Below are 14,225 nucleotides of genomic sequence, written 5' to 3'. Positions count from 1 at the left end.
TGGCGACACAGCAGGAAGGGCTTCCGTGGTGCCCGGCTAAACTCAATTTCCTGACCAGGGTGAAAACTACAAGTGTTCACTTCGTAATCATTCTTTATACTACATATTTCTTGTGAGTCATTTTCTACGCTGGTTTTATTTCAGAATAAGAAAAAAGGTTTTAAAATTAACATTTCTTTTATGCCAAACATACAATCAGCATACACACCTTTGATTCTCTTGCTCTCTATTTTTTTACGAGTTTGTTCAACTCAAAATCCAACAAGGGGCTTCCCTGGTGGCGCAGCAGTTAAGAATCCGCCTGCCAATGCAGGGGACACGGGTTCGAGCCCTGGTCCAGGAGGATCCCACATGCCGCGGAGCAACTGGGTCCATGAGCCACAACTACTGAGCCTGTGCTCTAGAGCCATCGAACAGCAACTGCTGAGCCCGAGTGCCACAGCTGCTGAGGCCCACGCACCTAGAGCCCGTGCTCTGCAACAAGAGAGGCCACCCAATGAGAGGCCCGCACAGCACAACGAAGAGTAGCCCCTGCTCACCACAACTGGGAAAGAGCCCGTGCGCAGCAACAAAGACCCAACACAGCCAAAAATAAAAATAAATAAATAAATTTTTTAAAAAATCCAACAAGACCCACACGTTGCATTAAGTTGACACCTTTTTAAAGTCTCTCTTGAAGCTCCTCCTTCCCTCTTTTCTTTTCCTTTAAACTTATTTGTTGACAAAATCACATCATTTTACTACAAAGCTTTCCTCATTCTAGCTTTTCCTGACTGTATTCCTGTGATATTGTTTCACATTTCCTATCTGCTATATTTCCCGTGAACTGCTTTTAGATCTACAGGCTATGATCACACTCAGAGTTAACTGGTTTAGCAAAAACTATATCGCCTCTCTCTTCAGCTGTGTTGTATAAATAAAGTCTGGTAGTTTTTTGTGTAGATATTTTATTTTTCCTTAAATGAAAATAAGTGCAAATTATATTTTTTATAATATGTTATTTGAAGATTTAACATCACCAATTTTGCTTATTATTTATAAACAAATTGTAAATCCTAGACAATTTCAGGTAGAAAAGGTATAGTTCTGTAACACAATGACAGGACAACTGCAATACAGCCGATCAAGATATGCAACCACTAAAAAATACTGTCACGTGTAAGCACTGAACTCACCTGCTGGAAGGCTTGAATTGTCGCTGAGTAGGAGTGAAGAGACAGACAAAATTTCAACAGATTCTGCTGTAGTGGTGACAGAAACTGAAATGCAACTTCCAATATTGCATGATAATAGGAATAATCAGTACCTGTCAGGAAGAACATTAACCAAAATAATTCTATATGACTAGAGGTATCCAAATAAGATAGTTCATAAAGTATAAAGCTATGTGTTACAAAAGCATATTGATTGCAAAATGTTACCACTATACTGTCCTGAACTGCTTGTCAAATGCTTAGAATTCCTTGGAGTACACCATGCAATTGGACTTTTCTTCCCTTTGTTCAGACTATTCCCTCTCCCTGGACTGCTGGACTGCAATTCTCCCACTTACCTGGATGACTAACTCCTACTTTCTTCCTCAGGAAGAATTCAGCTGTGAGAGCACCTATTCCAGGGAGGCACCGCCTATCCCTACCCCCTGCCTCACTGGACCAAGTTCATCTCTTCTTTGCTCCCATAATATTTCTTCACTTACCTCTTTCACTTAGCACATCATTTACTCATTTACCTATTTACTAACTGCCCCTCCCAAAGAGCCTTTGGGCCCCCAAAGCCCGAAACTATGACTTGTCTTTGTATCCACAGTGTCTGCATATGTTATCTATTCAAATAACCCAGCAAGATGGAGCAGTGTGGTGAGGAAGTACAAGGTATGAAAGGATATAATGAAACTGCAGTTTGGGGAGAAGCATTAAAACAACTGGAACAAATTATCTGAGGGGAAAAAAAACGCACGTACCAGTATGAAAAAATCCCCAGGATATATTAAACGAAAAGCACAAGGTACAAAACAATGTATACAGTATGCAATTTTTTCTTACTCTTAGAAAGAATAAGAAATAGGAATACATACTTATGTATTTATTGTAAAAAAGAAAAAAAACACTGAAGGCTAAACAAATTAATTTAAATGGTTATAAAAAGCCAAGAGAAACAGGAGGAACAAGATTTTTCTGTGTATAGCCTTTTGTATAGCTTTGACTTTTAAACCACTATTAACTATCCCAAAAAGAAATTTAAGAAAAATATTTAACATTTAAAAAATCAAAATGTAAAAGGTCTATATGGCATTAGCACCTTCTAAGTAGAAAAAGAGATCAGAAAGAAATATCTTAAAATGTTGCCACAATGTTAATGGTGACTGTCTCTGGGTGGTGGGACTAGGAGTAGTATTTCAAATAAAATGTTTAACGTAGTTTTATGGTCACTTCCAAGAATTCACACTCCCCTAATTTTAACCAGGAACACATTAGCATTTATACTGAAGAAATTTCATTTTAAATGTCAGAGTTCAAAATTCATTACAAAACTCACTTCGATAAATTTGTTTTATGAAATCATAAACTAAAATGATTTTTTTGATAACTCAAACAGTTCTAGCTGACTCTAAATTATGTAACTAAAGCTTACAAATTATGTAACTAAAGCTTACAAATTATGTAACTAAAGCTTGTTCAAAACTTTTATGCACTTAAATCACCAAAAAAGATTCAGACTTGACCTTTTAAATATGTATTAATTTTTAAATATCATGAAGTTAAAAATCCATTAGTCAAATATTCACAGCAGTCACATAATTCTTACACATTTTCTCTTCAACAAGGACTTATTATGCCTGTCAATGTAATGCTCCAGGTTTTAACTACTCACGTATCAGCATCTTTGACTATTAATGTTCATACTCTGTATAGCTTACATTGAATTGGAAAATGTTTGTGAAAGCTCATCAAAAACTGTAAACAAGCGATACAGTTTACCTTGTCATTAATTTGACACCTTGACACTCCAGTTGTGTGTGGCTGGCATGCATAATGGAAAACATGCCGGATGGCACTACCTTAATGATAACAAACTTAACAGATTAACAGATCAGCTGTATAATTAGTTCATAACAAAAGAAAGTGAATCAAATCTGATGGTTATTAAGTAAATGCTGAATGATTTTAAATGAATTTGACTTCCACAAAATATTCATGTAGCACTTTCAATAAAAGAACACAAAAGAACAAAAACAAGGGGAGAAACAAAAAAAAAAATCAAAGGTAGCTCTTATCACCAAAGTTACAAATTTTTTCAAAAACAGTTACTAGTTTGTGTTGACTCTGCTGGCTACCATCACAACTCTAGTCATTAAAGATAAAAATGTTTTCCATTAACTGCCATGCCACACATACTCTGAAAGAGATCAATTTTTCTAATATATTCCCAGACACCGAAGTCAAAGAAGCATTTGCTTCAATTTTACCGTGATGATCTGATGATCCAATATTTTGACTGGCTTCTACAAAATTCCAAAATTTCTCTTGACTGTCTTCTGCTATAAACTCACTGAGAGAAAAGGGGGAAATATCAGAAATAAAACAACTTAATAAAATCTTCTAATATAAGCTCTATTACTAAGGGGAGTAAAAATCGATTTTTAAATTACCAAATGTCCAAAGCTTGGCTTTTATTTGATAATATATATTATACACGAACATGTATAACATATATTTTCTAATGATAAGCAAGTCTTACTAGCTTATTAGCTATTAATAATTAGCTTAGTAGTTTATTCACTGAATAGTTTAATAGGTATCCCTAAAGAAACCTAGAATAATAGAAACGTTGTAACAACAGGGAAGTCCCAATATAAAGAAAGGTTATGAAATCTCATTTGTGAAAATGCTGTCAGTAGTAGAAGCAGAATTAGGAATTGATAATTCTAGTACTAGTTCTGCTCACTCATTTTCTGAAATACCTTGCAAAGAACAAAAAAATATGTTTTTGCCTAAGTTTCTCCCGAGGAAAACATGAACCCTAGAAAAATTTCGAGGAGACTAAAGGCAGCATGTCGTAATCTTTTTACATCCACAAATCCAAATTTTCAAAATCACCAAATATTAGTTTAAAGTTAGCACTGATTTAATAAAATCAGGTCTTAGAACTTAATGCCATCTTAATTTTTTCCCTGACTTTACACTACTGTACTGACCTAAAATAAAATGGCTATTCTACATTTCCCTGCATTCAAGAGCCTAAAATCCCTTAAAAGAAAATGCGTGTACTAATTGAATGATTCATGTAAATTGGTAATCTTCTCCTCCAAGGCATACCAATGTAGTGGTGGTCTTTCCCTGTCTGAAAGCAAACTACAGATCTGGATCTCAGCTTACCTAGCCAAAGGAAGACTTTCCCATTACTTGTCAACACTGGGCTGTACAACTCTCACTCTACTCCACAGCTAGACACAGAAATACGGCAAAATAAGAAACATTTCCTGGTAATGCACAGCTTCTCTAAAAATAGGTTTCTGAAAATACCCATTATCATAATGTATTAAATTATTTAGTGCCTCCTTGAGTGTGGCATTTTCTAGGCTTTCGAGTAACTGACATAGACATTATACCAACCTTATAATAGCTTATAGTCTAAGAAAACAGGTACTAAAACAGATAGATTATGATATGCAAGTAAATGCTTTGTATTCTTTGTAAGAATACAAAATGAATCTTAGCTTAGATTCCTACAGAGGCCATATGCACATAAATATATACTTTTCATATAATTACAGGAAAACTTCTTAAACATACATTCTTTTTCACTCCACTGCATAAATAAGTCTTACAACGTCTAAGTGTCAAACAGCCTTAAGAAAATTAATTACCAGATCCACTGAAGTAATCCATGGACGACAGGAACAATACAAGATATTATTAAAAGGAATGCTGCCATCTGTTTATAGTATGCTTAAGTTTGCTTGCTTTTTGTTTTAAATTGTTTTTTAGCTTCTGATACCTGAGTAAAATATCGATAAAACTTCCACTGAGTAAAATATTGATAGTTTTCCAGATGACATGATACGATGTCTGGGATTTGCTTTAAAATATTTTAGCGGGAGAAGGTAGGAGGGTGGTGGTGGTGACGGTTATTGGACTTGAGTTGACAATCACTAAAACTGGGTGACAGGTAGAGGGAGAGCACATTATATATACCATTCTCTCCACTTATAAACTTATTAACTTTCTTAAGGGCACAGAGTTAGTAAATGAAAAGTCTGGAATTTACATTCCAATCTCAATCACTCAAATCTATCATGCTGCATTCTCAGGCCATTATAATATCTCAATAAATGATTGTATAAGCACTCAATAAATGATTGCTTCAACTTCAAAAGTAGAACGTTATTTACACAATATTTCTGTTAGTAACTATAGCTGCTCAAAACATACTCAGAGCTCTACTTCAATTAAATATATATCACTTCATGGACAACCAGAAAGCTACAAACCCTTCATTAGCATCAGGTCCAACCTAAAAATACACACAGGGGACTTCCCTGGTGGCGCAGTGGTTAAGAATCCGCCTGTCGATGCAGGGGACACGGGTTCGATCTCTAGTCCGGGAAGATCCCACATGCCGCGGAGCAACTAAGCCCATGTGCCACAACTACTGAGCCTGCGCTCTAGAGCCCACAAGCCACAACTACTGAGCCCGCAAGCCACAACCACTGAAGCCCGTGCGCCTAGAGCCCGTCTCCGCAACGAGAGAAGCCACTGCAATGAGGAGCCCACGCGGCACAACTAGAGAAAACCTGCACACAGCAACAAAGACCCAACGCAGCCAGAAGTCAAATAAATAAAACAAATAAATTTATTAAAAATTTTAAAAATAAAAATACACACAAGAATAGTTTTAGTTCCTAAGGGCCAGAAGCAAGGAAGACAAAATGTCTGTATTAGCTACATGCCTCGATGTGTGGAAAAAGATTCTGTCCCTTCACCCTCCCCCCAATGGACAGTGCTGTGACCCACCATCAGTGTCTGCCACGGACCCAGGAGGGAAGGATAGTGGCCTCAGCTAGCTCTGGAGGTGAATATAGAGTAGTTTCAAAAAAGCACAGCAGTGTTTTTGAGTTGCCTACACGTCCCATTTCCTTGGCAAACTGTTTGCAAATAGCCACAGAAGAGAAGTAAAAATAATGAACCAAAATGGCAAATGGCCAGGATATCATGAAAAGGGGCTATGTTTGTTATGGGTAAGTTGCAGTGAAGGAAACAGTTTACAATACTCACTTCACAGAGATCAAAGAAACTGAAAAAAAATTGATCAACTAAGGCTGACAATTTTAGCATACTTTCTCAAAAGTCTGTAAGTATATGCCATAAGACTCTTCTAAGACAATATACAAACACCAAGAAATTTGTTAGTGTAAGTGAGAGTAATGGGATGTAATCCAGTGAAGAATGTTAAGCAGAATATTGTAAAACATCTGTTACGGTTAGTTGCACAAAATTATTTAGAAAGTGATAGTAAATCTCAATGACTTAGATTGACACCAGATAAATCATCCAAAATAAGATTAGCAGAAAGGAAGAAAAAATGTTCAGCTACAAGAGTCCTGGCTCAGGCGGTCCAGGACCTCACACGACCTTCAGACACTTCACTGTTACCACCACCAAGATCTAATAAAGCGCGGCCATTTGGGGGGCTCGACCTATTTATCAAATTAGTTATTTTGACATCACTATGAAATACATGCAGTGGAGTTTGGGGGTTTCTGGGGGTGAGACGGGGTTGTTGGAGTTTTGCGGGGGGAGGGGGTTTGCCATTTTATTGCTGAGGAAAGGGAGGCACAGAGAAGTGATGGGAGAAAGTCTGGTCAGCAGAAAGTCGGGGAGGCTCCTCAGCCAGTCAGACCAGCTCCCACACGTCCCACGTTCCCACTGGCCTCTCCTCAATACTGCACCAAACGAGGCTTTGCCTTAGAAGGCACAACTATCCGTACACACTGTCAACACAACAAGACTCTCCATTCACGTCTTCCCAGGGATCAAGGGGAAGATGTCAGCAGATACAATTAGACCACAAAGTTAACTGATGTAACACAACAGTTCAAATTTCCAGCTCTATCAAATTCTGAAATTTACCCAATGCTTACGGTTCACCTACCTAAATGTATGCTTTAGAAAGATTCTCTACAGGTCCTAGCTATATGTTATTTGAGATACAATAAAAATAAGTTTCCCTCTATAAACAAAAAACCGACTAAAAGAGAGGTATCTGGTTATATTTATATTACAAACACTAACTAAATTGTACACGGGTTATAATCTCCCAAGAAATCATTGACTATATTGCATTTTATCAATTTTAAGACACTGTCAATTCTTTTTTCCAAGTTTGGGAGATCTTTTTTTTTTTTGGCCGCGCCACGTGGCATGCGGGATCTTAGTTCCCTGACCAGGGATCAAACCAGCACCCCCTGCATCGAAGGCACAGAGTCTTAACCACTGGGTTGCCAGGAAAGTCCCTGGGAGATCTTCTTCATTGAGAAACTGAGATGTATGTTTTCTTTTTTTCCTAAAAACCTATGTGTGGTTTCTACGATCCGTCTACTAACTCCTTCTTAGGGTTCATTTGAGCTGTTGTCAAGTTTCCTTCAACTTTGATTTTCTTCTGTATTCCCCAGACCAGGGAATCTCTTCTAGTTTGAGAGATAACAGTGGGAAGCTTGATGTGATTTACTGCATATTTGCTATGCTCTAAATCCCTTCAAGGCCTAGGCCTTTGAAACTCATTTTCTGCACCAAGACCCTAGGAACAAAGCGGGACAGAAATGGCTATGCAGGGGATCAGGCAGACAGGCACGAATCATCTTCTAGAGTTTCCTGTAGCCCCAGATGGTACAGTCCCAGCAGAGGAGCACTAAGGTAGAGATGGGGTAGGAGACTGGGGTCCAGTATGCTCCAGGAATAGCAGGATGAAATGCTGCCCAAAGACACTGTCAATTTTAAGACATACCATTGTTTTATGAAACACTGAGTGAAAGATGCCACCAATTTTAAGATAACATCTTGATTTGATTAAATGCATCCTGATTTTGGAGATGCTACAATCGGATAAAATGTGGCCACTTTCTCAGCTTCCCCCTGCACTCTCTTATTTTGGGGTCTCCTTCCAAGTTCTTGGGAGGGGCATGTCCTCTTCCCCCACCTTGCCAAGCTCTCTTCTCTTCCTTTTATTAAACACCTCTTAACACCTTCTTCAAATAAATAGAAAATTTCTTTTAAGTACAACTCTCTCTTCCCTTATTACCACATTTACACTTTTCCTGGAAGATAACATAATAATTTAACCAATTCAATATATTTGTCTAAAGAAATCCCTAAAGATCTCTATCATCAATTCAGTCCTAGCCTGCTGACAGATGGTCTGTGTTCTAACAGCCTGTGAGCAGCACACAAGCACAGTGCACACTGAAAGAAGCTCTTACTAAATGCATGTGATGAGAATCTCACTCCCTAAAAAGCTCCTGCATATTCACTAGCAGAGCCTACATTTTCACTCAAACATGTGGAAGAAAAAAGAAATGTCCTCTTACCTGGTCTCTAACAACAACGGAGTGGAAAACCACTTTGCTGTAAGAGAGGTTGTAATGGCTTTTGAGTCTGCCTTTACCGAGGAAAACAGCCATAGTCCCGTGAGTGCAGTCAGAAGGCCCATTTTACGGCAAAACCCTAAAAAGGGAAGAAAAAAAAAAAGTTTCGCTGCAAGGCAATGTTTAAACTGGAATCTTAATAATTAGAGATACAAAGTAACATGACTATCACAGACATAAAAATGCTTCCGAAATGTAACAGCACCTACTATCTAGATAGTTCAGCAGATGTTTGCTGATGACTGACACACAACTAAAGGTGTGTCGTTCATTACACTCTCTCCTACAAAGGCTGCACTTCATCTCCTGGGTGCCCATACCACACAGAGATATAAAAGTCAGCTGGTGGCCCAGCAGGTTGCACACAATCATACTTTATGAAGCAGGAGAGTAAATAAAGCTGAGACAGATGAAAACACAAATGAAAGGTGTTACAGGTTGAACTGTATTCCCCCAAAAAGATAGAGTGAAGTCCTACCCCACCCCAGTACCTCGGAATGTGAACTTGCTTGGAAATACAGTCTTTACAGAGGTAATCATGTTAAAATGAGGTCACCAGGGTAGGCCCTGGTCCAATGACTGGTGTTATTAAAAGAAAGGGGCGGGGTGGGGGGGGGGGAATGTGGGCAGAGAGACAGGCATGCAGAGGGAAGACTACATGAAGAGACACAGGGAGAATGCCTGGTAAAGACGGGGGCAGACATTGGAATTATACTGCAAGCCACGAACACCTAGGGCTACCAGAAGCTGGAAGGGGCAAAGAAAGATCCTCCTCTACAGATTTCAGAAGGAACATGGTCCTGTGACACCTTAATTCAGAACTTCTAGCCTCCAAAAATTTGTGAGACAATAAACTGCTGTTCTAAGCCACCCAGTTTGTGGTACTTTGTTATGGCAGCCTTAGGAAGCTAATAGGGTGGGTCTCGAATGTAAAATCAAATATGGGTTCTGGAATGAGGAAATGTAAGAACTCAACAGATCCCCATCTATAAAATCAGAAAGTTGGGGTCACTAGTGAATCAGCAGGGCCACAGAATGCAGGCCTCCTACACTCCCAGCGGCAGCCTCACCAAGCATGCCGAGATCCTTGGCGTCCACATCATTTCAGGAAAGGTCTCCGGCTGCAGACGTCTTTGATCTGTTTTTTCATCCCTGGAAGTCTGCCTAACAGAACCCTAATCAGACTTCCACTGTGATATAAATAGTCAGCATCCAAGTTCCCCCCATTTGAATGGGAACCCAAAGGGGACATGAATATGTGGGAAACACTAAACCAAACTGGTGCTTCTGAATGTTAAGGTCTGGTAAAGCTCACCCCAATTCCTCGCCGCCAGTTATAATATACAGTGCTGGGGGAGACGGCCCATATACCGGAGCAACCAGTCAGTATCTTCCTTTTACAAAAAGCCTTATCATTTGTGCCAACATCCTGCTTCGTATGACACACAATACCTCTAAAGAACAATGGTCCGAAGCTAAATGAATTCTACCAAATAGAAAAGTTGCTTTTAAAAGAGTCTGAAGTTCAGGCTCTGCCAGCTTCTTTGGAAACAAGAAAAAATTAATATGAACATCCCACTTATAAATAAACACTAAAAAAAAATCAACATCGATAAAGACTAGGGCTAACCAAACTAGACCTCTGACAATGAAACCTGCTGGCCGTGATTCCTGGCTTGGGGGCGGGGGGCGGGGGGCGGGAGAGGAGAGGTCGGAGACGATGCAGGCCCCTCTCGGAATGTAGCAAAAGTTACTGACATTTCCCGCAGAGCAGCAAGCGAGGACCCAAACTTTTACATACAATTTCAGCCCACTCAACTCTCTCCGACACTCTCCCCAGAGGCCCACGGACGGTGGCCTCGGAAACCTGCCCCTCATGACAGAACAAACATGGGTTAGCAAGAAGAAAAAGCCTTTAGAGTCAGGCACCTGTGATCAATTCCTGAGTTTGCTACTTACTAGCAGTTTCACCACAGGCATCTTACCTGATAATTCGCTCGCCCTTAGTCTCCCACTCTCTAAAACAGGAATAACAGTATCTGCCACAACATGCGCCACCAGGTGAACTGAGAAGGCAACATGAAAGTCACTTTGTAAAGTGTCAAGTACTACACCAGAACTAACTGCTCTAGTTAAAATATGTAAGGAAGAGAAACTAGAAACTGTCTTCTAAATTACAGAATAATAACTCATCGTTATTACAAGACCTCAAAAATATGCCTTGGAAATATATCCTCTGTGGCTAGGAAAAAAAAAAATCAAAAATATCCTCCCCCAAAGTCACGAAGTTTCTAAAGCGGAGACAGCGCATATGAACTATGTTCAAGCAGTATTAATGCTACAGCTATGTTCACCATTCTTCCTGAAGGGACCTAGACGTGTCATCCCACAACAGTGGTGATTCCAGGTGAGAAATTAGATGCTGCGGCACAGTACTCCCAGGCCGAGGGCATGCACAGAGTGGGGAGGGGACACGGAGGGACAGAAGGCCCCAGGAAACACCCGCACTTACAGAGCAATTACTCCGGGCGAATCGCTCTGGACAGCGCCACTGCCAAGCGCTCTGCAAACGCGTTGCCCAGCCCTTCCACGCAAGGCCCCAGGAGACTGCAGTTCCCGAGCGGGGCAGCCTCGCCCACTTTGCCCACCAGAGCCAACAGCGCAGGGCCTGGCCAACAGCAGGCAGTCCATACATACGCTGTATAACGCGTGAAACACTATCATCCCTACTTGAAAAATAAGAAAATGAAGCTCAGAGAGGCTAAGTAACTTGCCCGACTAATAAATAGCAATGTTTGGAACCCACATCTGCCTGTTTTCAAAAGTTCCACAATACCATGCTCTCTGCCCCGGTCCTCTGGCCTTAAGAAGGGGTAAGAATCCACACTATGTAGACCCAGACTGAGCAAAGGACTTTATTACAAGACTCAAGGCAAGTCCAGGGATTTTCTAGGGGCAGAGTCCTCGGGACCCAGGGGGCTGAGAGAGGCAGAGCTTCAACTTGAAACCAAGGGTGTGAGCCTGAAGTTGGGAGCAAACCAAACCAAGCAACCAGCCTGAACAGATCCATAACTTGGGCTGGCTCTGGGGGCTGAATGTGAGCTCCTGGAGCGCAGGGCGTTTTGTCGGTCACAGTCACATGCCTAGCATGATGCCTGGAACACGGGAGGCGCTCGAAACAAAATAAACGCAGACTTTGTTCATTAAGGGATGAATGAAAGCCACTGCAAGGAAGGGATGTGACACCAAGAGCAAAGGCGCTACAAAAAGCCTAAGACTTAAGAAGGGTGAAAATGAAAACTCTACGTACCCTGACGCACCCAGAGATCCCCCTGCCCTCTTTTAAAGAGACACAGAGTTTCTGGGGCACAGTACAGCATCAGTAGAGATGGGAAAGAGAGGAAAGCTACACATTAAAGAAGAGCTTTCCCACCCCCAGACCCCACATCCTTGACACCACAGGTAACACCAGAGGAAAAGGCTGTCCAGAGAAGTAGAAATAAGAACATCACTGAGTGGCCTTTTGTTTGAGGATGGCTTCATTCTACGAGATCCCTTATCACTCTGACCCTCTGACCTTAAAAGCAACCCTTAGAAGCTGTGAAATAACAGCTGTCAGAATCTGCAGCGTGGCACTGCATGACTACAGGCATCACGTTTCCAGCATGATGGATAAATTAAAAACAGTCTTTAATAGGTTCTACGCCCAAAAGATTCATCTGTAAGATCTAGTGTGTGGCCCGGTTTCTTTAGTTTAAAGACACTATCTCTTGCTCAGTTATCAAAAATATTTATCAAAATTATATTATGGCAAATGTTTTTCACTTTTGGAAAACAGAAGAGGCATAAAATTATAAATCATCATCAACTTTTTCTTTTTCCATTTTTAAACTGAAGAAAATAGCTAACAAACTCAAGAAAAACCTTGCAGGGTGCAAGTTAATAAGTAGCCATCTGAGTTTCAACATATATGATAACAGCGAGGAAAAATATCAGGAAGTACCCTTCTTGATAAATAAATTTACTTCTGAAAAAATTAAACTTAATATACACTTATACCTATTAGCAAAACCCATTTGCTGTGAACCACACACATCCAATTTCGGATTAAAAGTAGATACTATACATCTAATATGAAAATGATCGCAAGTAACTGGACAAAAAGTCTAATAGGATTTTCTCCATAGTTCAATTTATTCACCTCAAGTTAAATATGCACTGTGAAGATGCCCTACTACTGTACAAAGCAACGTTTATTTCCTTCAATAAAAATGAGTTTCAGCTAAGTTTAACAAAAGCAAGTCAAATGGAAAGGCTACAATCAACCCAAATGTTGTGTTGTTGTCATGTAGCTATTTAAAATGTCTTCAAACATCACACAGTAAAGTTGGCTGGCCAAGTACACGATGAATGAATGTTTCCAATATAGTGTAACACAGTAAGACATAAGACCCCAGGACTTTGAATGAACAAAATATGCTAGTTCTCAAATCGGGCAAGAAATGCAAAACGACCTAGAGATTCTGGCCAAGGAACACGAAGAGCTCACACCCATAACTTATTGGCGATGTACGCAGATGTTTCTCTTCTGGCAGGTCCCACACTAAAAGTGAAACCAGATCATCCAATTTTCAGCCACCAGATCCTCGTATTAAATGAAAACGGAACCAATATTCATCACCCGAATTCATTTTAGGGAAAAGAGAAATTTATAAAACGATCCATTCGTTCTCCAACCGGAGTCCTGCAAACTGCTGGTTCTAAGCCTACTTGGGGTCAGGTTTGGTCGAAATTCACGTTAGGGCACTTCCCCCACCTCCGTCTGCACTTGGGCACACGGGTCCCCAAGCTCTTCAATGAAGGCTCAAAACGGCTAAACAGAGCCCGCGACCACCCTCGCAGAGACGGTATATGCGCCCAGAGGACACCGAGGGACAACTCGGGGGACTCGCAAAGAAGGGGAGGGCTGGGATACAGGAGGGGAAACTGAGTCAGGGAAGAAACGGAAGCTCAAGGTGACCGGGACATAAGGTGGCCTCGCTCCCCAGACCCTCTCTCCGCCCGCGAGAACTCCCCACGCTCCCCCCCAGGGGTACCTGTCACCGGCCACGGAGCGGCAGCACAGGCGCCGCCCGCAGCCCCTTTCCAGTCCATGCCGGGGTCGCGCTTCGTCCGCGACGGCACCTGCGACAACGCCGGGGCGGGGCGGGGCAGCGGCAGGGCGGCAGCAGCTGCGCCAGTGAGCGGCCGACACGCGCCTTTCCCGCGGCTCCGCTCGCAAGCCGGCCTCGCAAAGATACAGCCCAGCCGCCGACCGCCCTTTACTTCCGCTTCCTACTGGCTAGAGACGGAGGACTTCCGGCTACCGAGTCGCGGCCGGAGCCGCCCAGAGCGCCTCTCGGCCGCCATCTTACATCCGATGAGGCCCCGCCTCTCGCCTTGCTCTGTGCAGTTCAGTGTGATTAGGCAGGCGTCGGTCTTCGAGGTCGTGGGGGCACGTATAGGGGGACAGCTGAGACCCAGAAGCTTTAGCACATGGTGAAGCTGGGTTGGGGTTTCATACTTTTTTCTGTTTGGGGGAGCT

At 41.5% G+C, this 14,225-nt stretch overlaps 1 protein-coding gene across 3 annotated transcripts in view; it reads right to left on the bottom strand.

Moving 5' to 3' along the window:
• The window catches only part of UGGT1 (UDP-glucose glycoprotein glucosyltransferase 1), a 120,174-nt gene extending 106,191 nt beyond the window's left edge, over positions 1-13,983 (bottom strand). For 2 of the 3 annotated variants that reach the window (XM_082396610.1, XM_082396611.1), the window contains exons 1-4: positions 13,738-13,983; positions 8,585-8,720; positions 3,467-3,549; positions 1,176-1,306 (exon numbers count right to left, since the gene is read on the bottom strand). In XM_082396610.1, coding sequence (XP_082252736.1) covers positions 1,176-1,306; positions 3,467-3,549; positions 8,585-8,720; positions 13,738-13,795 — 408 coding nt within the window. In that variant the 5' untranslated portion in view covers positions 13,796-13,983. The remainder of the gene's footprint in view (positions 1-1,175; positions 1,307-3,466; positions 3,550-8,584; positions 8,721-13,737) is intronic. The other variant, XM_082396612.1, reaches the window with a different exon arrangement.
• Between the last annotated feature and the right edge of the window lie 242 nt (positions 13,984-14,225).

The sequence above is a fragment of the Balaenoptera borealis genome (genome assembly GCF_965194805.1).
Source record: "Balaenoptera borealis genome assembly, chromosome: 6".
NCBI classification, from domain to species: domain Eukaryota; kingdom Metazoa; phylum Chordata; class Mammalia; order Artiodactyla; family Balaenopteridae; genus Balaenoptera; species Balaenoptera borealis.
Note: the sequence above shows the minus strand (reverse complement) of the source record. Positions and strands in the feature narration are given on the sequence as shown.